The following is a 25,405-nucleotide window of genomic DNA, read 5'->3' on the forward strand; positions in this document are numbered from 1 at the left end:
ACCATTAGAGACGTAAATAACAGGAAATCTGATATACAAGTCTCTGCTTAAAATAAGTGAAAACATTATTAAAGCTGATAATGTGACTTCGGTTTGGCCTAAACATAAATGTAGGCTAGAAGTGAATTTAGAAGAAAGGATTCGCAAATTAAAAACACAAAACTAATCATATTCCATCCGTTCATTTATATTTGTTATGTTCTCACAGAGACCTATAGGTCTCTGGTTCTCATAATTACTGAAGATCCGAATAATTCTCGTTAAAAAATGACAACATTTTCACATTCAAACATTTTAAAAAATTCGATCGTATAGGCTACTTCTGGCAGGGACTTAAATATATTTTACAGTGGCGGACTCAGAGAATTCATTGGGAACAGACCAATTATATATATCTCCAACTAAGTCCACTGAAGCGGTTTATGAAAAGAGTACACCCCAGTTTTTTGTGTTATTGCTCAATAACGTAAAACAAATATTACAGTTAACTCTTATAATTTAATTAACAACGATAAGAAACATTTTCATTAAGTTTAACATGTTTATTTTGCTCCAGATATTTAAAAACACATCGATAAATACAAAATCCCGTGAACAACGATTACTCCGCTGACGTCACAGTCAACCAATTTTTATGTTATGAGATGATAACATAATTTTTTGAGCCAATGAAAATGCTTGTTACAAGCAAAAATTAAATTATACATATATAAAACAAATTTGTCAGATACACCAAGATGATTGAATATTGGTTAAAAATCTTGCGTAACTAAAATAACCTTACTGTAGTCTGTAGGCCTACTGGTTAAGTTTATATATAACGAGCGAACGAGCGGAAACTTCTCGTACCATAAATTGATAGAATTTAAATAAAATCCAAAACGAAGAAACGCAGACGAGAACTCTTTTTGTTCCAAATGAAACCAGCATGTTAGTACTCATGTAACTGTTCCCTTAGAATTTTTGGAGGACCGAGTTGCAGATTTCATTGCATGAGTTGAAAGAGGTGGACTCGAACTTTACATTTGTAGCAATGAAAGTGAAATTTCTGATAATATTCGTTCAATCAAGATTCTGATATCAATTATTACTTCGATTCGGAGGAAAGTAAGGAAGATCTTAATATTTGTATCATCCAGTCAAATCTATAGGAATGATTCATGTGTTGTAAAGATTTTTTATAGTGGACGTCCGTGTAGTTCATTCAGTGCTTGATTTTGACGACGTTATATATTACTGCAAGGAGTTGTCACGGGAAGAACTTGATTTAGTTATCAAATCAAGATACAAGATACAAGATACGGCAAAAAAACTATTCTTCGTCGAATACTTAGAACATGAACATAACAAATCACCACAGTCGGTGACCGTAAGCACAGGCGTCTGCGTCCGGTTAATGGTTAAGATATAATAGTATAGTAGTAGCAATATTATTATATCTTAACCATTAACCGGACGCAGACGCCTGTGCCGTAAGCAAATTAAAAATGTATCGTTGGCACGATTGACCACGCTCCACACTGATAAAATTTACGAACTTATTTACTTCTATAAGTTCTAATAAAGCAAAATTGAAATATATTTACAGACATTTTGTTTTTTGTTAAGTTGTATAGAAAAGAAAAAAAGAAGAAGAGTTGGCAAGCCATTCGCACACCGTCTGATTTTCAATATCAGGTAAAGGATCAATACATTTCTGTAGGATGATTAAGATGGAAAACAACCTCCTCACACTGTTTAATGGGCAATTTGCTAGTACCATAAAATTCCAAGTTATTCAATATCACCTTTCACGATATTTTGACACGGGACAATATTTTAATCTTTGATTAATGATCTGGGGAAACGTCTAAGCGTATGATGGAGGCCGATGTTTCTACACAATATTAAATCTACAAACTTGTACATAATTATAGCTGAAGACATTCTACTTAAGGTAGACCGACCCTTCTGTGACGTCACAGTCATGAGTCCGGCGATCCGGCGATCCGGCGTCCGGCGATCCGGGTCCTTGATTATACAACGTATAACGCACTGTTTACATCTGGTTTCATAATTTTAAAGTCAGCCGAGAACAAATAGATGGTCCATTGAAAAGAAGGACAGTGCCGTATCACATCATGTGCAATGCGAGGACCATAGTTACAGTCTCGGCGGAGAAAATTTTATTGATATCTAGTCAAGGAAGAGGTCAGAACATCTCAAACTCATGGCAATGAAGAAGAAGAGGACATTTCATGGCGTACGGGCCGACGAATAGGGGTACGACGATTTACCCAAAAACACCCAAAACTACCCAAAAACACCCCAAAACCACCAAAAAACACCTGAAACCTACCCAAAAACACCCTTAAATGTTGAGATAAACGCATTATCATATTAAAAATGGGTTTTAAAAAGTTTTTTGCCGACTTGATAAACTACGATTTTGATTTTTGATTTCTTGTTCGGTATTTCAAGACACAAAACTACCCAAAAACGCACAACAACTACCCAAAAACACTCCAAAACACCATAAACCTACCCAAAAACACCCTTAAATGTCGAGATAAATGCATTATCATAATAAAAATGGCTTTGAAAAAGTTCTTGGTCGACTTGATAAACGACGATTTGGGTTTTGTTGTTTTGACTCGTATTTCTTTATACAATTTCGAAGCGCCCTATTCGAAGGGGCATAACTCTAGCCTGTACTCTTACAACACGGCCACGTGGTAATTAGTTCTTGTGTCATAAGCCGACCTTTATTTTTGAACAAATAAACAAGTTCTTGTTCTTAGTTTAAATTGTATTTTATTCGTGATTCGATACAACATGTAGTACAGCAACATAAATGAAAATGATCGGATTCAGAAACAAGTACAGTGTACTTATATTAATCTGTCTCCATAAGTTGTAACATATTGGCAAAATGACGGTACTGACAAAGTGGACTACATTATTTAATACAGGTAGTGAGGGGGTGCGGGGAGGGGAGGAAAGCGTGTGGGGTTGAGAAGAGGAAACTGTTACATGGATTTACCGATAGGATTAATTTGTTAATATACAGTCAAACTTCGATGTTTCGAAGTTCATGGGACTTGCAGAAAAACTTCGATACAGCGGGACTTCGAATTATTCATGGTTGACAATAGGTCGACTTTTTTTATGATAATGACCATAAATCTTATATAGCTGTTACATGTCCTCGATGTCGTAGTGTCGGTCGTCACCTGTCAGACTCACATTGAAACGTTGAGTTGATTTACTTCAAACACAACAAAATAAAAGATACTTTTCAACCATAAATCATTTTATTAATTAAATAAGTATCATTTTTACAAAACAATTAAATATATCACATTTTAGCAAAACAGAGAAGTACATGGCACACTTACGTTAACGTTTTCCGTCTGATGAAGACACATGTGTTTACGTTATACGAGTATATAAAATGTGGAATACCGACCGCGACCATATACATACGAAACGAAATATCAATATGAAAGCACTAATACCTTTGCACATTTTCATAATAAACTGAATACTGAAATATCACAAATCACAGTCTCTATCTAACACTATATGTTTACGGCTCACTGGAGCAATTATCCATGTATAGCACTACGAAACAATGCACAATAAAAGCACGATAAAAGCACAAATCCTGGGCGTGGAAATTCCCAAAATAAAATTGGTCCGCTTGTTTTACAGTTCTGTAAAATTTACTCGCCGACCGCTGATTTCAATGGCGGCGGAGTTAATTAAAGACGACTACAGGAATGTTTTAGCGGAGTGATTAAATGTCATGGCTTCTAAATACACCTTTTATCTATCAATTTGGTCTGATTATTAATTAAACCCATGATCGGGTGTGACAACACACGCTATCGTTATCCCTATTGTCAGTCGGGGCTTTTGTGGGAGAGGTGTGAAATCTTGCCGCGGGGGTCACGACAAACACCTGTCCAGTGGTCAGTACAGGTAATTTTTTTGTTCGAATCACGAGATGTCAATTACCTATAATTACATAGCTAACGGGCCATGAAAAAAGTTCGATACATCGAAAACTTCGATTTATAAAAATTCGAATCATACATAGGTTCTTTAGTAGTGTTATATAGTGAGAAAATTCGGGACCAAGCAAAAAGTTCGATACAGCGAGAACTTCGAATCAACGAAGTTCGAATCATCGAGGTTTGACTGTATATATATATGTATATAAATATATTTGCACATGTATTAACCGATATAATTGTATTACAACCTTACAACCTTATATCGGTAACCAGGTCTGCGGTATGGAATCGTATGGTGTTTTCGGTACGTATAGATATTGCGCATATAAAAAGCACACATTATAAGAATGTGATGTTAGACGTGTACCAGTGACTCTAGAATCTTTTAGAATGCATAATAAATGTTTGAACAATATCAAAGATATTTTCGTTATACTGGTCTGGCATATCAGGGTTACCATATAATAAAATGTTAACATTGTAGTCGGGAGGTAAGTTTCTAAAACATTGAATTCTGATGTGCTGGTAGTTTGGACAGTGAAGAAGGAAGTGCTCTGTAGTTTCGTCAGATAAGTTGCATGAACACAGGGGACTGTTAACTAGATTGCGTATTTATAAATGACTGTTCAGAGAACTACAATGCATCCTGAGTCGTGCGTGGTGAATCTGACTGTGTCTAGTTTTACAACGATAGTAATATAGGGGTACGGTTTCAGTGCCAGCATTGAGGAATTTTTTAAGATTAATAATAGAGGGGTTAGTTTTTATGACCTCGGGGAGTGCGTTCCACAGAACAACAGAAGAGGGAAGGAAAGAGTCTTTGAAGAGATTAGTTCGGCAGGGAATTAATTTGAAGGAGTCGGCTCTTCTTGTGTTGTAGGAGTGGATATTGGAGTGGCGAGCTGGAAGCAAGTTTGTTAAGTAGGTAGGACATTGGCCATGAACCATCTGATGAAATTTAATAATTTTATGTTTTCTTCTTCTGTTAACAAGAGTATCTAAACCAGACTCTAAATATAGGCGGTCGTGACTTGTAAGTTTTGTAGCCCCGGTAATGATCCTAGCAGCTTCAAGTTGTATACTTTCCAATAATTTACTTTGGCCTAATGTTATATTGTCCCAGACAATGTCTCCATATTCTAGTAAAGGTCTAATCAATGAACAGTATAAAGTTTGAAGGGATTTCCGATCAATGCTAAATTTAAGATTTCTAAGGACGGCTAGTTTTTTAGAGGCTTTGCTTATAATGTGCTGTAAATGATCAGTCCAGTTTCCGTTAGCTGAGAGTGTGATACCTAGATGTGTGTGTGAGGTGACTTCCGTAAGTATGGTATTATTCATGAATAGGGAGGGGTGGATCGGTTTGTTAGTTTTTTTGCTTACGGTCATTGTTAGAGTTTTAGAAGGGTTAAAGTTAACAAGCCATGTTTTAGACCATTCGTTAATTTTACTAAGGTTATCATTTAACAGGTTAGCGCTAAGATGTGGAGATTCTACGATGACATACAGAGATGTGTCATCAGCAAACAGTTTTATAGCACAGCTAATGTTATTAACAATGTCATTTATGAAAATTAAGAAAAGTAGTGGGCCAAGGATTGAACCTTGCGGAACACCCGCTGTAATATAGGCTAAGTTGGATTGCTTACCGTTGATAACTACACTTTGGCAACGATTACGTAAATAATTTGAGAACCATAAAAAGAGATTTCCAGTTATTCCGAAAGATTTTAATTTGGATAGTAGGCCTCGATGCCAAACCCGGTCAAACGCCTTGCTTATGTCACAGAATATCAATCTGATTTCATTACCCTTATCAAGATTAGAGAAAATATCGTGGGAAATTGATAGAAGTTGATTGATGGTAGAATCACCAGATCTGAAGCCAGATTGGTACGGGGTTAGAAGTGATTTATCGATAAGGAAATTGTAGACATATTTATACACACATCTTTCCATTAATTTGCCAATAATAGACAATAAAGATATTGGGCGGTAGTTACTGATAACAGAGGGGTCATCTTTTTTAAAAACAGGTGTGACATGTGCTTTTTTCCAGGGAGACGGAAATGTAGATGAGGTAAGTGACAGATTAAATAGTAGCTGTAGAGGGTAACTTAAAATATCGGCGGCTTCCTTTATCAATCGAGGACTTATCAAGTCAGGACCAGCCGCCTTTCTGGTGTTTAGAGAGTGTATTGCGTCGAGAACGTCTTGTCGAGAGATAACAATGTTAGCAAGGGTGTGAGGAGGTTGAAGTAGGTCAGGAGCGTGAATATTTGTGTCATTAATGGTAGATTGAGAGGAGAAGAAATTGTTGAATGCATTAGCTTTTTCCAGATCGTCATATATAATGCTATTGTTTACAGTGATAGGGGGAATTGAGCTTTTTTCAAAAGAGTTAGTCATGAAGTTATTTACAATTTTCCACCAATCCCTTGCACTAGTGTTAGTATTATTGTTTAACTTATTATAGAGTTTATTAAAGTAATTACTTTTGGATTTACGAATAGCATTAACACATAGATTTCGGAGTTTTCTAAAATTAGCCCAATCGTCTTCATTTCCAGATCGTTTAGCTTTACGATGTAGGTATTTTCTTTTGCGTATCATTCTCCTTACCATGTTGGTTAACCATGCAGGAGAATTATTTCTTACGGTTATAGTCTTGAATGGTATACATTTTTTGGCTGTACTGAGTATAATATCGGTAAGTTGGTTTGTGCTTTTGTCAATGTCAGCATAATCAAATATAGTGTCCCAGTCGATTTGAGAAAGTCTATCTCTATAATCATTGTAGTCACCATGGTCGTATAGCCATATACTGCGTTTAAAACATTTTTGGGTAGGTTTAGATATATTGATACTACCATAAATAGGACAGTGGTATCTCAAAGGTTGATCGAGAAAGCTTTCGCCAACATGACAAATGTTAACTAATGATGGATCGCTAGCGCATACTATATCAAGGAGGGAGGAGGATGATTCAGTGAAGAAGGTGGGGCTCGCGACGCTCTGCGTGAGGTTTAAAGTAGTTAGTAAGTTACGAAGATGTGTGGAGTGGATGTTATCGCTTAAGAGATTTGCATTGAAGTCGCCAGTAATTATAATATTGGAAATACCAGTGTTAAATGCAAGTTCAATGGAATGAGCAATGTGATCCCAGCAAGCGACAGGGGCGTTTGGGGGTCTATAAAACGTTCCATATAGGGAAGGTTTTCCAGCTAAACTAAGTTCTAGCCATACACATTCAATAGAGGGTAGTTCTAGATCGGGTCTACGTTTTGACGATAAGTTGTTACTGACATATACAGACACTCCCCCTCCTTGTCTATTTGGTCTACAGTAACTATAAGGAGAAGAGAACCCGGGAAAGTCGGAGTCTGAAGCAGTATCATCGGGAGTGAGCCAGGTTTCGGTAAACGATAGAATATCGAGATTGTATAGTTCGCTATATAGTATGTCGTATTTCTGCTTAATACTCTGTACGTTAAGGTGAACAAACGCGTACTTAGCTTCATTAAACAATGTTGTGAAATTGGACGAACATGAAGAGATGGATGATAAATCGGACTCGGACTCTTGGGGCCCAGGATTACATTCAATATCGCCACAGAGAAGGAGCAGCAGCTTGATTAGTAGAAAAGAGATACATAAGTTAGAAGAAGGAGATATAACATTCTTTACTACATTTGGAACATGTCTGAAACTGTAATAGAAGTAATGTCTCAGTTTATTTGCAACTCGTAGCGTGTGAATTAGGAATCGTAATACTTGTAACATAACTAGTAGATATAAAATGTCGATAATTACAGACCTGGTGATGTAAGTGGAAAAGCATGATGGGGAATAAGCGCGATTATAGAAAAGATCTATCCGGACACAATACAAACTATGGCAAATAGGCATTCAGGTTACTGAGGATGGCCCTAAGATAAGTATGAGTGTATTTAGTGTCTGGATAGGGTAAGAAATGTAGTAATCGGCACGATTAGTATTTATGAAGAATGCATAAACAGTTTCCGTGTTAGAAATGTGACAGGGGAAGTAATTATTGTGCAGGGAGAAGGTGGATACAGTTGGGAAGGAGGGTAAAATAATACGGAATACGTAAATGACGGAAATTGGTTCCATCATACGATTTGGAGAGGGGAGTTGCAGGTGCATGAGGGGGAATGATACATAATAAGATAATGTACGTTGTACATATAACTGTGCTAGGATATAACATTTACATTACTGGGTGGTTGAGCATTAATTTCCGAATTCTAGAGGTATGTATGTCAAATTACAATCCATTTAGATTACCGCATAATTTAACTACAATGTATATTTCATTCAGTCAGTACTGAACGATATGCATAACGCGCTCCAGGTAAATAACAGCAAATTATTGATGCTCGACCACCCTTATTAAGGGTATTCGCAAATTGATTGGTCAGACGAAAAACAACAAAAAAACAAAAAAAACTGCATTTCGTCTGAAAACAATTGAATCAATGATACTTATATAAACGCTATTGTATAATCATGCGTGCAAGCATGCTCACACATAACCACATGTACTCTGAAGAAAGCACGAATAAGGTTTACTAATGGTGTATCTTGTACGCTATATTATGACTAAAATTAATATCTATACAAATATGTAAACCCATACAATGTTTATATATAGCCACTGGTATATAGACATTTGTACGAATGAACGATTTCAACAAATACTGCATATTAACTACGGGAAGAGCTTAGTACGTTTACGCAGTCTAGTGTTCTTAAATGGTAAAGTAAAACTAACTAAAGTCTGGTAACTACAAGTTTATATCCAGATATCACTGAGCCCAGATATAAGTACTTCGCAAGGGCTACAACATTGTATATTATTACTATTTGGAAATAAATTATATATTATGATACACATATATTCACATTTGCACACATACTCGCATGTACAGTTATTATTACGTAGTTATATGTATATATTTTGATATGTAAATAGCATAGTAGGTATAAGTTACGATATATGTTATATGATATATTTGGTATGAATGGACACAGACATTTGTTGGTAGGTTTTCTTGATACAAAGAAAACAAAAATACCAAAGAAACTATAAAAGGAATGAGTTGGATCACTAGAAAATGATTATTCGATAAACAGAATAACACACATATTATCTAGGACCGCATTTGTAAGACTCTCAACGTTAGTAAGTGTAGGGTGGAGGAGGAAATAAAAGAGACTGGTACGGAAATTCACTTATCAAGACGATAGCAGACCACAGTAGATGTAGATTTTTCTCTCACGATTGTAGGACTATAGCACATAAACGTAGTTTCGCGGCATCATGCAAGAATCTTACACGTTATATATTGGGACACCCGTCACCGTCGGTGTGTCAGCCAGAACTCTGGCACTGACTAGGTGACAATCACATGTCCGAAGGGCACAAGTTCAGTTTCCCTGCGGATCTGGTGAACTTTGGACGTGTTGTCTTTTATCATGACTTTACCATTAGTCGTCCATGTTTGGTCAAGTTTTTTGGTCTTAACTAGATTCCGTGAAAGAAAGGCTAACTTTCCGCGGTGTTTAGTCAGATCCTCGTTGACCGAGATATCCTTGTGTGGCGTACTGGTACGGAATTTACGACACGTCTTCAGAAGATTGAACTTCGATTCTTGATTCTGATATTGCTTTAATGTTTGTAAATGAATTGAAGTAAATCTTTTTTTATTTTTTTATTTTTACTACTTACTTGTTTTTCATATTTCCATAGTAATTTTATGTTATTTTTCTTGTGTCATAAGCCGACCTTTATTTTTTGAACAAATAAACAAGTTCTTGTTCTTGATTCTGATATTGCTTTAATATCTGTAAATGAATTGAAGTAAATCTGTTTTTATTTTTTTATTTTTACTACTTACTTGTTTTTCATATTTCCATAGTAATTTTATTTTATTTTTTATTAACGCTTGGCATCTATATCAAAACTCTGTATATGGTACGCTCCATATAGGAAATATATAGAAAGTATTGGAAACAAACGTGAACACGTGCCTGCAATTAATGCGAATTAGATAACAATTATGTAAGGGCTGAATAAACTTTTTGAGTTATATTTGTGAATTAGTTATAACAAGTGCTACCAGGGACATAATGTTCTGTTAAAACTGGTCATATATAACATGTAACATCTTACTAATTTTCTATTATAACGAGCCGTATACAACTTGTAACATCTTACTATTTTCTATTATAACGGATCAAATACAAAGTGTATCATCTTACTAATTTTCTATTATAACGGGTCATATATAACATGTAAAATCTTAAAGAGGCTTGCCCGCAGAGAGATCAGAAAAATTGGCTAATAGAAAAAGATTTTTTACACATGACAGATTGTTGGAATTGTTGAGTTTTTCATTTTATTTTCCTTATAAAACGCTGAAAAGTGATATTAAAACCTCATTTTTAAATATTATTTATTTAATCGCAACCCGCAATAAGTCTAATTTGATTGACACATCAAAGAAACAAGCACGTGCACAGTGCCGCACAGTGATAACTTCAAAGGCAGCGGCGATTTACAAAGAAGATTTGCCGTTATATTCCATACATTTCCCTCTCAGGTTGAGTTTTAAAACGTCTTTTAAATACATATTCTGTAATTGTTTTCAAGAAATAAAGTCGGAAAGCCTCTAATTTTGTCACATAGAAACGTGTACTGAAGTTTATTTAGTGATCGGAGATGTGCCGTTTACCGGTCCGTTTGCGGGTAAGCCTCTTTAATAAGTTTCTATTTTAACGGGTCGTTGTAACATGCATAGCATTTAAATAACGGGCCGTTTATAACATGTAACGACTTACATCATATAGCCTTTATTATTATGAGGGCATGGTTTGTTGCATACCAATATTTATTTCGGTTATAATACTTCTCTGCGATAGTTGAGTTGGGGACTTTAGCCGATGCTTTGAAATCATGTGCACTTTGAGGCAACCCACTCCATCTGTCACTGTCAGATTGTGTTGGGGAACGCAAGTTCGGCCTTGCCCACATGTTACATGTGAGATGTTGCTATTCGGAATGCGGTGTAATCAATCATGTTCCAACCGGGAATAGACACCGAACGGAAAAAGGAGGAAATGCATGGGATGTTAACACAAAACTTGCAGCAGGTAGGGATGGTATCTAATAGATACAATTTCTCCCGAAATTTACGTTGACATTGGACAATTTTTCAAAAACTCAAACTCGTGAAATTGATGTAGATGTTAGGTACCTATTTACGCATATTCTGGATATATTTATAACTGTATAAAAGCCCTATACCGGCACGACGAATTACCCAAATCTACCCAAATCTACCCAAATCTACCAATATATTCTACACAAATTAATATACAGTAAAACTCGGATAAGTCGAAGTCGACGGGACCAAGCAAAATATTCGACTTATCCGATGGTTCGACTTATCCGTGTTTGTATACGGAGACAAAACCCAACTATCATCGGTTGTATGCAGAACAAGTGCTTGCATGATAAGATAGTCGAAAATAAGCAATACATAATAACAAAGAAATTAATTAATTGTACATGATAACAATTATTCCTTTATCTAATAAACAATATTGTGCACATGCAGTTACAGATAAAAACAAAGTTCATGCGTAAAATAGTCTTTGACATAGACACACGATTTACACACGGGAGTCGCAAATGACAGCATAATATTCTATGAAAACGTTACATATATTATAAGAATATAAATGTATATATTGTACTCATATTATCTATCTTTAAATCCGTTTATATTGTTCTCCAATTTAACAATATTAAACAATAAACAGTCCGGGAAAATTGATCGACCGTACGCGTGCTGATTTTGTATCAAAGGTGAAGGCCGCGGTCAGTGTTTTATCGGCTGCATAATCATGCATTGCCACAATCTTTTGAACAGAGTAAAAGCATTCCGCATATCATTGTTACTATTGCATCGTCGTATTAAGAATTTAGGCATATATAGATAAATCAATGACAGACAGGTATTTTTCTTTGCATTTTTCGATGGAAGATATGTAATTTATCGTTTACCTTTTCCTTATTTTTTTCGGCGGCCTTGTGCATCAAAACAGTAAACAGAACACATCGGTTTGTAGACTAAAACGTGCACATTTTATTCTTAGTTATGTATACCTGAACGTTTTACTTCACCTGAGCACCTGTATAAACAATTGGATGATGCGTAACCGACAGCCGGAAACTAATAATAGGCTCTGTTTACACCGTTACGGGTGATCGGTCACACTCGGTCAATCAGACGAGGCCAGCAAATTTTACCTGAGACAGCAGGACGCCTCGATGTTCGACACAAAAATGGAAATTTTGGTATAGTTTAGAAGGGAGGGACCACAAAATATATTCGACACAACCGCAGTATTCGATTCAACAGTGTTCGAGTCATCCGTGCTTAATTTACTAAGATAAAGAAGGGAAAAAATCGGGACCGAACGAAACGTTCGACTCATCCGATGTATTCGATTCAACCGTGTTCGACACAAGTGAGTTTTACTGTATATTACATCAATAACGTATCAAAAAGATGTTTTTGACATTTTTTAATGATTATTACGTACGGTCCATGTAATTTTAAAATGTTCACTAACATAATCTATTCGTGACAAATTGTGGTGTGCAATCGTATCTATTTCTGATATTGAATTTATTTCATATTTGCATTCATTGTCAGAATATATATTAGTTCACATTTTACTGGGAGGCCCTATGGCTTATCCATTGGAAACAGATAAACTAGAACAGTTCAGGCTGGATAAAATATATCATATAAAGTATATGCTTGACCTGTACGATGACCATCATATTCAAATCTAGTTTCTTCAAAATAATCTATAATTTTGCTCATTTTCATACTTAAACTAATAATCATACCATTTATGTTAACCAAGTATATATATATATATATACAATATTAATGTATTCTATGTACATTGATCCTTATCATATTGCCATGCATTTTCTGTAACATATATGTGTTTTGAACATTGTTATTATGTCATGCTCTTCATTTTGGAGGAAATAAAGGCAATAATAATAATAATAATAATAATAATAGAACTTTACTAAATACTATTGAACCTATGTAATTTTATTTAATACTATTGAACCTATGTAATTTTATTTAATACTATTGAACCTTTACAATGTAGCTACCGTATATGGATATAATTGCGATATTATAGTTCATTTTTGGAAATAAGTTTATAATTTTTCTAAAGGAAATTAAATGGAATTTTCAATAATTAGTTAAAGGTGTTATTGTAAAAAATATATATCACTAGATCTTGCGGCAAAAAAGCCATGTCAACGCAAACGCGTGAAATCGTCAAAAACCAGGACATAGAAAAACTGTTGAAACCAGACCATTTTCTTCATGGGCTAGTTCAGTATATTGACTTAACATTGACATTGGATACACATTTTAATTATTTATAAATTTTGCATTTTTTCATTTTAGTGGTAAATACACCTCGTTACAGTAGTCAATTTCAGACTCGTCACCTCGTCAGGTGCACTTTGCGTTCGGGCTAAAGTGAGAACTGAAATATGTCTACTGTACTAGTCAATGACAGTATTGTATTTGTACATTTTAGAGCGTGTATGGTTTTTGATATATATATACATTGTATTTGATATACATCTAACATGGTTTTTATATATGTGGAATAGATTATGAGATTTACTATTTATACGTATATTGTTGTTCGACATATTTTAACAATATTCAAAATTAGTTTAAACAGTATTTTATTCAACTCAGAGACAAATATACAAATTAACACATAATTTGCAAAAGGATCTGGAAACAAGCTGAAAGTTTATATCACTCCATACGGCTGTCAATTAAGTTTCTATTGAACAAGTGTTCTTTTAATATACTGAAGTCTCATGTGTAAAATTTGCAATTTACGCTATCCATAATTTTTGTATGAATGAGGACGTGTAAGATTTCTATTAAGGATTTTTTTTAAGTTTGTCAATACTTTTAAATTCTGGAGGTACCGAGTTCCATAATTTTACAGCTGACGGCAAACAAAAATGATGCTTTATAAAAATTAGTTTTTGTCTGAACTGATAAGAGCTAATCAGTTTGTCTGGTTCTATAATCATGAAGATCTGAGTGTAAGGAAGGTACAAGGGTGTTTTATGGTGAAACATTTTTTGAAATTGGACAATTTTATGCTTTTTTTCTTCGATCTGATAATTTTTCCCAACATAAGTCTTTATATAACAGTTCTATGTTAATAATTTTTGTAGCACCTGTCACTATCCTGCCAGCTTCAATTTGAACTTGCTCTATTTTGTCTATAAGCTATTGTGGTAGTGCATCCCAAACAATATCGGCATATTCTAATGAAAGATATATATAGAGTCTGTAGAGAGTTTCTATCAAGAACATATATTAGTTTCCTCAGTGTACCTAAACGTATGGAAGTTTCTTTAAAATGTATTCAATGTGGTCAACCAAGTCAAAACTAGAGGACAAGTATACACCAAGATGCTTATGAGACGTTACATTGGATACAACTGTATTGTTCATAAAAATATTCGAAATTATTGAAATGTACAGATTGAATACATAGTAATGTTATGAATGTATGTAAAAAATTATATGGGTATGGAACAACTGGATTTTAACATGATATACAGACGTTTATATTTAACTGTTACATTTAGTCTAGGCTTTGCTTAGAATTAAAGAAGACTTTTGTCTAAGAATTATTTCGTACTATTTTTATACATCGCCTTCACGAATTGCTTGTTATATAATCAATATTCTACGTAATAAATTGTCTTTAAATTAACCAGGTCTTTGTTGTTCCTTGACATTATATGCATAAGGGGAGATAACCGCTACTGAAGATAGATTGTATGTAATAATATGTGTACATTAGATCGATTCATGGTGCTTTCCGCGACAATGGTGCACTAAGAATTGATTTAACAAGTTCACGTTTCCAAATTATAAGCTGTAAGTATGATTTTGTTTGATTTACATAGTAGATTAAGGTAGATTTGGGTGGATTTGGGTAGATTTGGGTGGATTTGGGTAGATTTGGGTGGATTTGGGTGGATTTGGATAGATTTGGGTAATTCGTCGCATAAAACACGTTTCTTGTGATCGGTCAACTGTTCTGGAGATTTCACTCTCCATGAGGGAGCTCTCTGCCAGGTTCGAGCAGTTTTATAAATAGATCATAACAAAAACGGACGACGGATTGACAAGCACAAATTTAGAGGACGAAATGCTTATACATATTCGGGCAATCATCTTATAATCCAAAAACGTTATATATATACATATATATATAATTAATGGAAAATGCTCATGATCCTTTATCAGAAATATTTTTGATATAAAATGCTCATTTTTTCATCTGAAATCAAACATGTAGAAGATGTAAAACAAAGATTTTTATGCATATATATTTTATTCATTTTTTACTTCTGGACTATCTGGACTATCTAGGTATGATCAATGGAGGTTTTGGTGAGTCTAGTGTCAGTGGTTTCTTGGCAGCCCTTAATATTCCCTGCATAACACACATAAACCTAAAGAGCAGAGAGAGGGAAGTAGGAGAGCACCTACATGCTATGGCTGAGGAGTCATGTGATAGACATCTAGGGGAAGAAGCTAGATTGTAAGTTCATAATTAGTTCTTGATTCAACATTGATATGACTTTATGTTTGACAACTCATCTGTTTTACACTAAGAATAATTACAACAAATTCATTATGAAGTCATAGTGATTGTGATGTCATAATGGTATTATTAGAGACATGACTAATATAACATGGAAGAACAGGCCAGTTATATGATAAAGTGTGTATGTAAATGACTATAATTTTTTTCAAACAATGCAATATTTGATCATTTTTCTTAGGGCTGATGGAGATGTAACCGCCAGCTTCGATGGTACATGGCAAAAACGAGGTGCAGGCAGAGGATACAACAGTCTAACAAGTTTTTATTTGTTTTTATATTCAAAGGTATATACTTGCAAAATGAATTCTAGTCTTGACATTAGTCTAATAGACTTTGACAACTCAACATATCTAGTAAATACATGTATGTAAATCTCAAAATATGTTTCATAGCGATAAAAAAGGTAGTACCATAGTAGTAACAGCTTCTTTGTACAATGGTCTTATATACTTCTAACGAATGGTATCAAACTTAAAGATTAAGGAGAACTGTCAGATTTACAACCGTTTTCTTTTTCATTTAAATTTCAGGTCATGCCTCTCTAATTGGCGAGAAAACAAAAAAATGCATTAGTTACTCTGTCAAAGGCAAACGCTGCAGATGCATATGTTGCACAGCAGCAAAAAAGAAGGGAGTTCCCCCTAGAAACCACAAATGTAGCCTCAATTGGACTGGCTCAGCCAAGTCTATGGAACCTGCCATGGCAGGTGAAATGCTTCAAGGAGTTATCGACAAAGGACAAACACTGTGTGCGAACTCAACTGTACGGTTACCGGATGTTGCGATTGCTGAAGCGGTTGAAAATAGCTGCTTATTGCAGAGGTGAGAAGAAAATAACAATTATGTACCGATAAAGAGTGAAATGATACAAAGAATAAGTTGTGGTACATGTTAAGATATCAATCATGCCCTGGGACTATCAACATGTCTGTTAACTATAACCAAACTATCGCAAGGATTAAAAGTCACTTGCTCCTCGTCGAAAATTTCATCCGAAAGATGTTATTATTTTCATTTATATCCTCTCGTTATGTGTTATTTCTTCTATCTTAGTTCTGAAACGAAAGTTTGTACTCCGATTATTCTATATCACCATTCCTACACAATGTAATATTATGCAAACTTACATTTTACGAGAAAAAATACACGGAGTTGAATGCGGGAATATGTACGGGTTGTTATGAAACTACTGTAAGGGTTGTAGCGATTTATGAAAAATAAATCGTACGGGTAATTGTGATGGTTATCGATGCATTATAAGTAGTCTGAGCCACAGTCTCAATGTCCACGAGTTTTATGTAATTTATTCGATATTAAAAAATGTTTCTAATAAGATTTCTTGTCTACCGTTTCAGATCACGATGGAATACCGTTGCTATTATTGTGATTTCAAATATTGCTGTTTGAAGACGTAATTAGGCACAGTCAAACTTTACATGGACATGAAATGCTTAATTTCAAAACTGCAAAACACTCATCAAAAGGAACTATAGTTCAGACCAAAAATTCCAAACGTGTACCAGATGTAGTAGGAAGACAGGGGGTAAAGATAAAAGTAAATAGTGACACCTGTACTATCACATTACAGGAAAGTGATAATGGCTCCCATGACAATAGTCATGCTATTCCACCGTGGTGAAACATATTTGGAGAACAGGATTGAAACTGTTCAAAGAGAAATTCCTGAGACTTATGGGAGGTTGGAAGAAACCAGTTCACAGGATGCGAAAATAAATTTTGCTGTTCCACATCATTGATGTTTAGAGGATATTGAGCTGTCACAAAAGCTAAGAAATGTAAAGCCAGGAATATTGCACGAGATGATAGAAATGGCAAAACTGAACAACGTGGAGCATTACAATACATTCAAATTCTGTATCGACGGTAAACAAATCAACACAGGTGCAATGGATCAGAAAGAAGGTGATGTAAATATATGGGGCTATGAAACAGAACCTACATTTTCACAACGGAAAGATGAACTATGCTAACTGAAACATTTACAAATTTATTGGAATCACTTGATGCAAGGGGTGTGACATACCTTTCCGAACAGTTTTCAGCACAGAAGGAGCAAGTTCGCAAGATTGGTAAGGACATATTGCAAATGTTCAGCGAGCGTGTTTGCAAACTTCTGCCCTGCAGGTAGGGCGTACGAATTGTACCTGCTGCCCCCATTGCATGATCGTAAGAGGCGACTAAATTTGGGATATTATCTTTTCTCTTCTTTCTGAACAACTTTATTCTTCCTAATGTCTCCCTTGACAATGCCTCACTTTTGGCCTTTAGTTGAGCGTTCGCCGCTGTGAGGAAGGCTCTAGGTTCTGTCCCCTTAGCCGAGACATACCAAAGTCTTTAAAAATGGTAGTTGCTGCTCCTGCTTAGCGCTCAGCATATTAGGAGTGGGACGACTGGTTCGCCCGTTGTCAGTATAATGTGACCGGGTGGGGTGTACTGCTGGGTGTCTTCGGCAGTATGCTTCAGTGAGGTAGCACTATAAATCGGCAAAAGTTCCGGCCTATCACAAGGAGACTTAACACGAACATACCGCAGCCTCCAAAAACACACATACGCACTCACCACACGCATGCATGTCGCACGCACGGGAGGCCGTCCTTGGATGACCTTAGCTGTTAATAGGACGTTAAACTAAATAAACCAAACCAAACCAAACCAAGTTTGCAAACTGCGGACTGTAAGGCAAAGGAAGATTGTCACGTTGACAAAGTTACAAACGGCATGCGCAACACCACTGTTGAAAGAAAAGTATACATATGCCATCAGTGCCATCAAAACCCATGTTTACAGATTGAATATGACCATCAGTAGGACTATGAATGCGTTTGACTTACTTGGGAGTATAGTCGCTGAATGCAACGACATGAAACACGTGTATCAACGTGGGCAAAATTGCAATTTGCCATCCCAAGAGACCTACATTTGCTTGACAGGACCTAATGGAATAAGAAGCGGAGATCTCATAAACTCGTCCTTCATTAAGCAATGAACAGATGCCTGGTAAGAGACGCAAGAGAACGCCAAAGTGACAGGAAGTACTGACCAAACAGCACTTGGATTCTATGGTTTAAAAAAGATGAAAGAACGTTATGAAAATGTTTCAACTCAAAAGAAAAACCGGCCCCCGGGGATGAGACAATGTAAAGGATGGAGTAATGGAACGTCAAATGAAATCAATGCCATTGCAACACTGGTATCAAAGGTTTTACCCGTCTTCTTCCCGTCGTTGTCCTATGTAGATGAAGGATGTGATATAATTCATTATAAAGATGCTCCCTTTGCTGTTGTGAGTCCAGATGGCAGTGCCACACAGACAGATGAAATTAAAAGACCACACGGGGAAAAACGTATGCTATTGAAATGAAATGTCCCTTTCCAGATCAACTATCCAAAACACCAGTTGTTTATTCATTACCATGGTATTACGTCGTTCAAATTCTGTTCGTTTACTATTTCTATGCTACAACACGGAAAGCACAACGACATTCCTAGCAAAATTCGACCATGAACTGTTTCGGGACATTTTTGCCTTGTTCTAGAGATTGTACGGTCAGGAAAGTTAACCTCCAAAGAAACTACCAGACATTTTCTTGACACGCGGTTGTATTGAATTTTGTACGCTGTACGTACACTACCAGGCAAACATATTGGTGCTTACATAAATCACAACACACCGTTCAATCACATCGCTATAAGCCGTACACAATCCTAGATTTGTTTGTGTTACAACCCGTACAGTCGATGCTAACTTTATTTCGATATTTTGCAAAACGTAGTCAAGACAGAATCATGCTGAATGTCATTTTCATTTTAGGAGACGTATATGTTTCTACTCAAACAGCCAGAAAGTTATTTATTATCCGTGTTTATCTGTAAAATGTGCTAATTTGATACGACAGTCATATCGACAGCTGATTTCACGCCGAGTTTTGATATAAAAGTATCATTTCCCATGTGTATTTTAAATTTACAAATCTACATAATATCAAGAGTTTATTCAGGAGACATCGTAACGCTGGGGTATGTAAAATACATAATATAACTACCTAATTTCAGCTTTGAAACTTATCTCGCTCTCTCCGTTTACCTTTCCGCCTCGCTTCGGCAACATCCGGTAGCCGTACAGTTGAGTTCGCACACAGTGACAAAGGGTATATCATAATCTTAATTTTCTTTGAGTTAAATACAATCAAACCCAGTTATGTTGAAACACTCAGGGGAAGTCAGATGCTTGAAATTAACTAGGATTTCAAATTAACCAGAGAAAAAATTCAAAGAACAATTTGAAACAGGGATTTTATTTTCTTTCAAATTATTCAAATTAACCAGTATTTCAGTGTATCAGAGTTCAAATTAAGCAGGTTCACCTGTACTGGTAATTCCACATCACCATTGATAAAAAAATAAACAACAACAAAAGTGCCAGTTAATACACATGTGATGATGAGGTCAATGTAGGTTTTATTTTAATATAAAGATATTGCTGAAGAAACAATAGAATCAAGAACTGAAAAAAACTGATGTTAATCCAAATTTATATGTAGATGTGTTATATTTTCAGGTAAAGATATTGGTTATTGATAATGACTCTACTACAATTGCTAGAGTAAAGGCAACAGTAGATGAGACTATCCAGAAAAAAATCTGGTAGTAATCACCTCAGAAAAGGATTTACAGGGAGCCTTGTAGACCTAAGCAACACACACAAAGTTTTGAAGAACAATAAAGTGAGGACTCACATAGAGAGGTGTTTCATGTACTGTATCCACCAAAATCAAGATAATGCCACATAGCTTGCCACAGATTTGGACAGGATAGTTCCACATTTATATGGTAAAAATAACAATCCAATAAGAAAAGACAAGTATATGTACCTGCATGTAGAACATAAAAAATGAATTGAATTGTCTATAGAACTGTTTTTACCCAAATGATACTGAGAAGACAAAGAAGTGTGCTTACAATGTATATTAATTTACATTTCATAATTACATTGTAAGATTAATGGATTTTCACCCTATAATTGCAATTGTAAATATTTCATTTTGATTAAAATATATATACATTTATTGCATGATTACTTTCAGGTGAACATGGACAGTGTGGAACATGGTGCAAGAATAAAACATCTTCTTATAAGCCTAAGAATTTACCTTATGGTAAACCACTATCAAATAAACAACTACCCTTAGCAAAAAGAAATGGTCCAAAAATCATTGAAACACCATTATAATGCCATTGAAAGACCATTTTTGTTCAGAAATCCATTGAAACGCCATTTAATTCATTAGATTTCAATGGTTATATGACCATTAAAATACCATTTTTCAGATCAATGGTCTTTCAATGGTACAAAAAAATGGTTTACTCACAGGTGAACCATTTAAATGCCATTGAAATACCATTGACTTTGTTTGACCATTATTTTCATCCATGCTCTAGAAAGAAAAGCTTTGGCTCAACCATTTCTGACCATTTTTTTGAGAAATGAAAAATAATGGCCACAGATCTAGACTTTCATATTCACCTGCACTGGAGAATTACTACCAGTATATATTTTGGATATATAAATTCTGAGTTCTACAGAATGATACTACCTTTTATTATTATAGTATAAAAGTACATTTGCATAATTAATGTAAACAATATGCAATGCAAATACATGCATGTCAATTGTCTTTACACAATAAAATAAATGTATAGAAGTAAAGTACTATATTTTTGAAGTTTCAACTTCAAATTCTGTAGAAGTTATACCCCTATACAACATTACATGTAAACTGGAATTATATGAACTTGATTCTAGTCACGGTCATACCTATTTGGAGGAGGACATACAAAGAAATCACCAGTTATTCCCACAAAATTGTTGATATTAGTTATGCACTTCAATGGGATGGCAATGCAACTTTTCCTAAATTCTATTTTCCAAACACTGCCAACAGACTTGACTTTTTTCATCGGTTCAACAAGTGCGAGGTTGATTTTATTACCGGTCTTATCATTTGACTCCATGAAATACACCACAGATCCAAATTTGTAGTCATTCTCATGAAAAAATGTTATAACATGCTGCTGTCTTTTTACAAGGTTTTTGTACAATTTCCCATATACATAAAACCCCTTCTTATACATATTGATATTATAATACTTTGAAACATTCCTAGTACACTGTACTCCATAATTAGAAATGGCAGCAAATTCATCATCACTTAGTTCCCCATTGAATAAATTCCCTACTCTGACTATACCATCTTCAATTTCATGTTTATGAATTCTTCTTGAAGCTATACTGTCAGATAACTCATGATACAGCTCAAAAACATAATCACAATCATCTATTCCCTTAAAGTATCTGTCATACATTATAGGAATGGCCTTTACAAGTCCAATAATATTTACGAGCTGGTTTTCAACACCTTGTGTACCGTGTACATGTTTGATTATGTACCCATTAAGGTCCTCAAAAATAAAACAATTGTTCACAAACAGAGGTCCTGTGTGCCTAACACAATCAACCAAATGAATCAATTGATGAAGATTCAGAGTCGTATACCTTGCTTCATACAACCTTTCAAAATTCTCTACAAAAAGAAGAAGAGCTCCCTCAGCAGTTGCAATGTCTACCGGGGATATGTTTTCCATGGACAACAAAAAGATTGCCCGAGCAAGTAAACAAAAGTGTACAAAGTATTCCTTTCTCAAGATTTTGCTCATCACTGGTATACCCCAATAAAGTAAAAAGTTACGAAATTCTGATGATTTCCAGTGAGCGATGTCATCTATCAGCCGTGGGACCCTGGTTACAAATAGTGTCGGACGAATTTCTGACAAGAATTTGTTAACAGTTTGTTTCGCATGATATACAGAGTACGGTTTACTCTTATTCGAGGCACCAAACCACAAGTTCATGAGTTGCTTGGTAGTTCCAAGGCAAATACCATGCATGTAGTCAATCACACAACTATATACTGCATTGAAATATGTCAGATACAGAAACCAGAAAGGTCCTTTATGTCCGTGAACTGTGAACTTTTTCACACCATTTTCCACATTGGTTTGAACCTTTGTCAAATCTTCAAGAATACTTTCCTTTGTTCTTGGAATTCCTTTTGGATTGCTACTATTGTATGGAAAAATATGAACTATTCCACCAGTATCAAGTTTAAGTGTTTCACCTTTATGTAAACAAAACCAGCAACTGAAATCCCCATTGTACTGATTTACATTGTATACCATAGCTCGGGCAGGCAAGTCACATGTACACGTAAGCAAGAAGCATTTACACAAGAATGAATTTCCATCACAGTCTTCAAATGTTTCCCCTTCAGTTTCCAAATGTTTCAATTCTGAATAAAGGGGTTGAAGAAAAGACCACATCTGAGGCTTTTTGGATGAAATCCAAACACCATAGAACACTGAATTCTGTCGATGTTTCCGTTTTGCGATGGGAAGTTCATTAATAAGCATGTACACAGGCCACATGCTTACATTTGAAGATTTGAACAGAGGGGCACCATCCGTATTTAGTGAAAATGACAAATTATTTTCTTCTTGCAGAATGCCGTTTTCGAAAAGATTTTTGTATAATTGTCCATCATACACATCTTTAAGATTACCATTTTTATTGTTCTTAATGTGTTGGAATCTGTGATTTCTAACGTCATTCACAAAGTCTTGAGTTTTCCATAGAGCCCTCAGTTGTGATATAAGCTTTAAATGTACAAAATATGCAACTCCTCCGGACTTTGTGAGATCCTTTCTGCACGATATACACACTTTGTCATTTTTCTCAACCTTTGAGTAACAGCTACTACAATAATAATGCAAGGTGGGAAACATGTCTTCTGTGAATTTCTTTATGAATTTTCTCAAGTGATACAAGCTACGGAATAAACTGTGTCCTTGTGGAAGCACAGCAGCGAATATTTTCAACATGTATGCTGCTGCTTCATCAGGTAACCGGAAACGAATCAAGAAACAACATATTAGAAGTACCAATAGCCCGAGACTGTACGGGGAGTCTGGAAATAACTTGCTTGATCCAGTTGATTCATCATTTGCAGGGTTTTTAGATTCTTCACTGTCTGTAAATATTTCTGTAATTTGCCGCAGGACCTCAACCCTTTCCTCAAGAATTACAGCCGTCTGTTCATCATTCACAAGATTTTCTTGGTTTCGCAGCTGATTATCATGTAACATTTGGTCTATCAAATCATCAATATCATCATCCAAATCTTTGTCCTCCATCTTGGAGAAAAAAGTATCCATAGCCTCATGTGTCAGAGAGTCTTGTACATCACTGTTAGCTCCTGCTGGTTTCTGAGGTGTGTTCTTGAGGACATTTTCATGTTCAACAAATATATTCTCATCCGTAACACGACATCGTTCATCATGATCATCAGCTGATGATATTTCATCATCATCATCATCATCATCATCTGTTTGTGTTAATTGTTTGTCATCAACGGTTGTAACACATCCCTGATTATCATCCTGTACTGTTTGTTCAGCTGACAGATGTGATGCAATTGGGGAAACAATGTTGATAGTTGACTGAAGTCTGTGGTCCTCTTTTACAACCAAGTTCATGCACTGAAAATCCTTGTCCTCATCAGACCCCTGAAATGATTATGAAACAAAAATGATAAGACTGTCTAATACAAAGTTGTTCCATTCCCTTTCTTGTTATTAATTTTACCAATACAGTGATTTAATTGCCAATTTTTTGTCACACATAATTCTTTCTTATTTTGCTTTATTTTCTTTGTGTTTCAAACTTTATGAATTTCCCCAACTTTTTTATGGACAGTTTCTTACAGCTTTTCCAGTTTGACCAGGTGCATAATAATTTAATTAATAGGCCTATTATGAAAAGAATATAACTTGGGATATTTATGTACCAAATTGTCTACGATTGTCAAAATCCTTCTAAAATCTAGTACCGAATTCAGGAAACAATTTTGAAAATAAAGTAGGAAATACAAAGAAATATAGCAAAAAACAAACCCCTAAAACGTTAAAGACTCAGCATGGCACTATGTACCGCTAATAATTAATTAATTAACCGCGTGTGTAAGCTTATGCTTTTCATACTATAAAAAAGTCTAAGAATTCCTACGCCTAACGATGCATTTCGGCACGAGCGAGTATGTACGCATTACGTCTAACATACGACGAAAAAATTGGTTAGAAAATCAAACTACATGAAGAAAATGCTTGATCAGGGGTAAGTTAAATGACGGATAGGAAAATATGACAATCTCAAAAACATTTGATGTTCTGAGTTAGATTCTAGCGCAGTGAACATGGGGGCGATCTTACCTTTTTAGAACCATAAGGTCCTCTCTTGCGTTTCTTACTAGTTGACGCGTACGGTTGATCCATTTTCTCCCTGCATACACTCTTCCTACCGTCGTAGTTTGGCTTGGTTTTACCATTCCATTATATTGGCAATGGGAATTACTTAGTTGACAATGCAACCACATGTATCCTGACTCAATCTTGATCGCCTCAGCGCTTGATGTGCATAGCATAAAAACAGGTTTCCGTGACTCTGTAGTTTCTTTTGGGAGGGAAATATTACAATGTATAAATTTTCTTTC

At 35.3% G+C, this 25,405-nt stretch overlaps 1 protein-coding gene and 1 pseudogene across 1 annotated transcript; one reads left to right on the forward strand and one right to left on the reverse strand.

Annotated features, from left to right (window-relative positions):
• The first annotated feature begins 2,172 nt into the window (after nt 1-2,172).
• On the forward strand, nt 2,173-21,511 carry LOC117344752 (annotated as a pseudogene).
• LOC117344602 lies at nt 21,386-25,380 on the reverse strand. The gene is made up of 2 exons (XM_033907409.1): nt 25,125-25,380; nt 21,386-24,422 (listed from the first exon to the last, which is right to left on the reverse strand). The coding sequence occupies exons 1-2, from the start codon at nt 25,185-25,187 to the stop codon at nt 21,603-21,605; spliced, it is 2,883 nt and encodes a 960-aa protein (XP_033763300.1). The 5' UTR covers nt 25,188-25,380; the 3' UTR covers nt 21,386-21,602.
• Nucleotides 25,381-25,405: the final 25 nt, after the last annotated feature.

The sequence above is a fragment of the Pecten maximus genome, chromosome 16 (genome assembly GCF_902652985.1).
Source record: "Pecten maximus chromosome 16, xPecMax1.1, whole genome shotgun sequence".
Classification (NCBI taxonomy): Eukaryota; Metazoa; Mollusca; class Bivalvia; order Pectinida; family Pectinidae; genus Pecten; species Pecten maximus.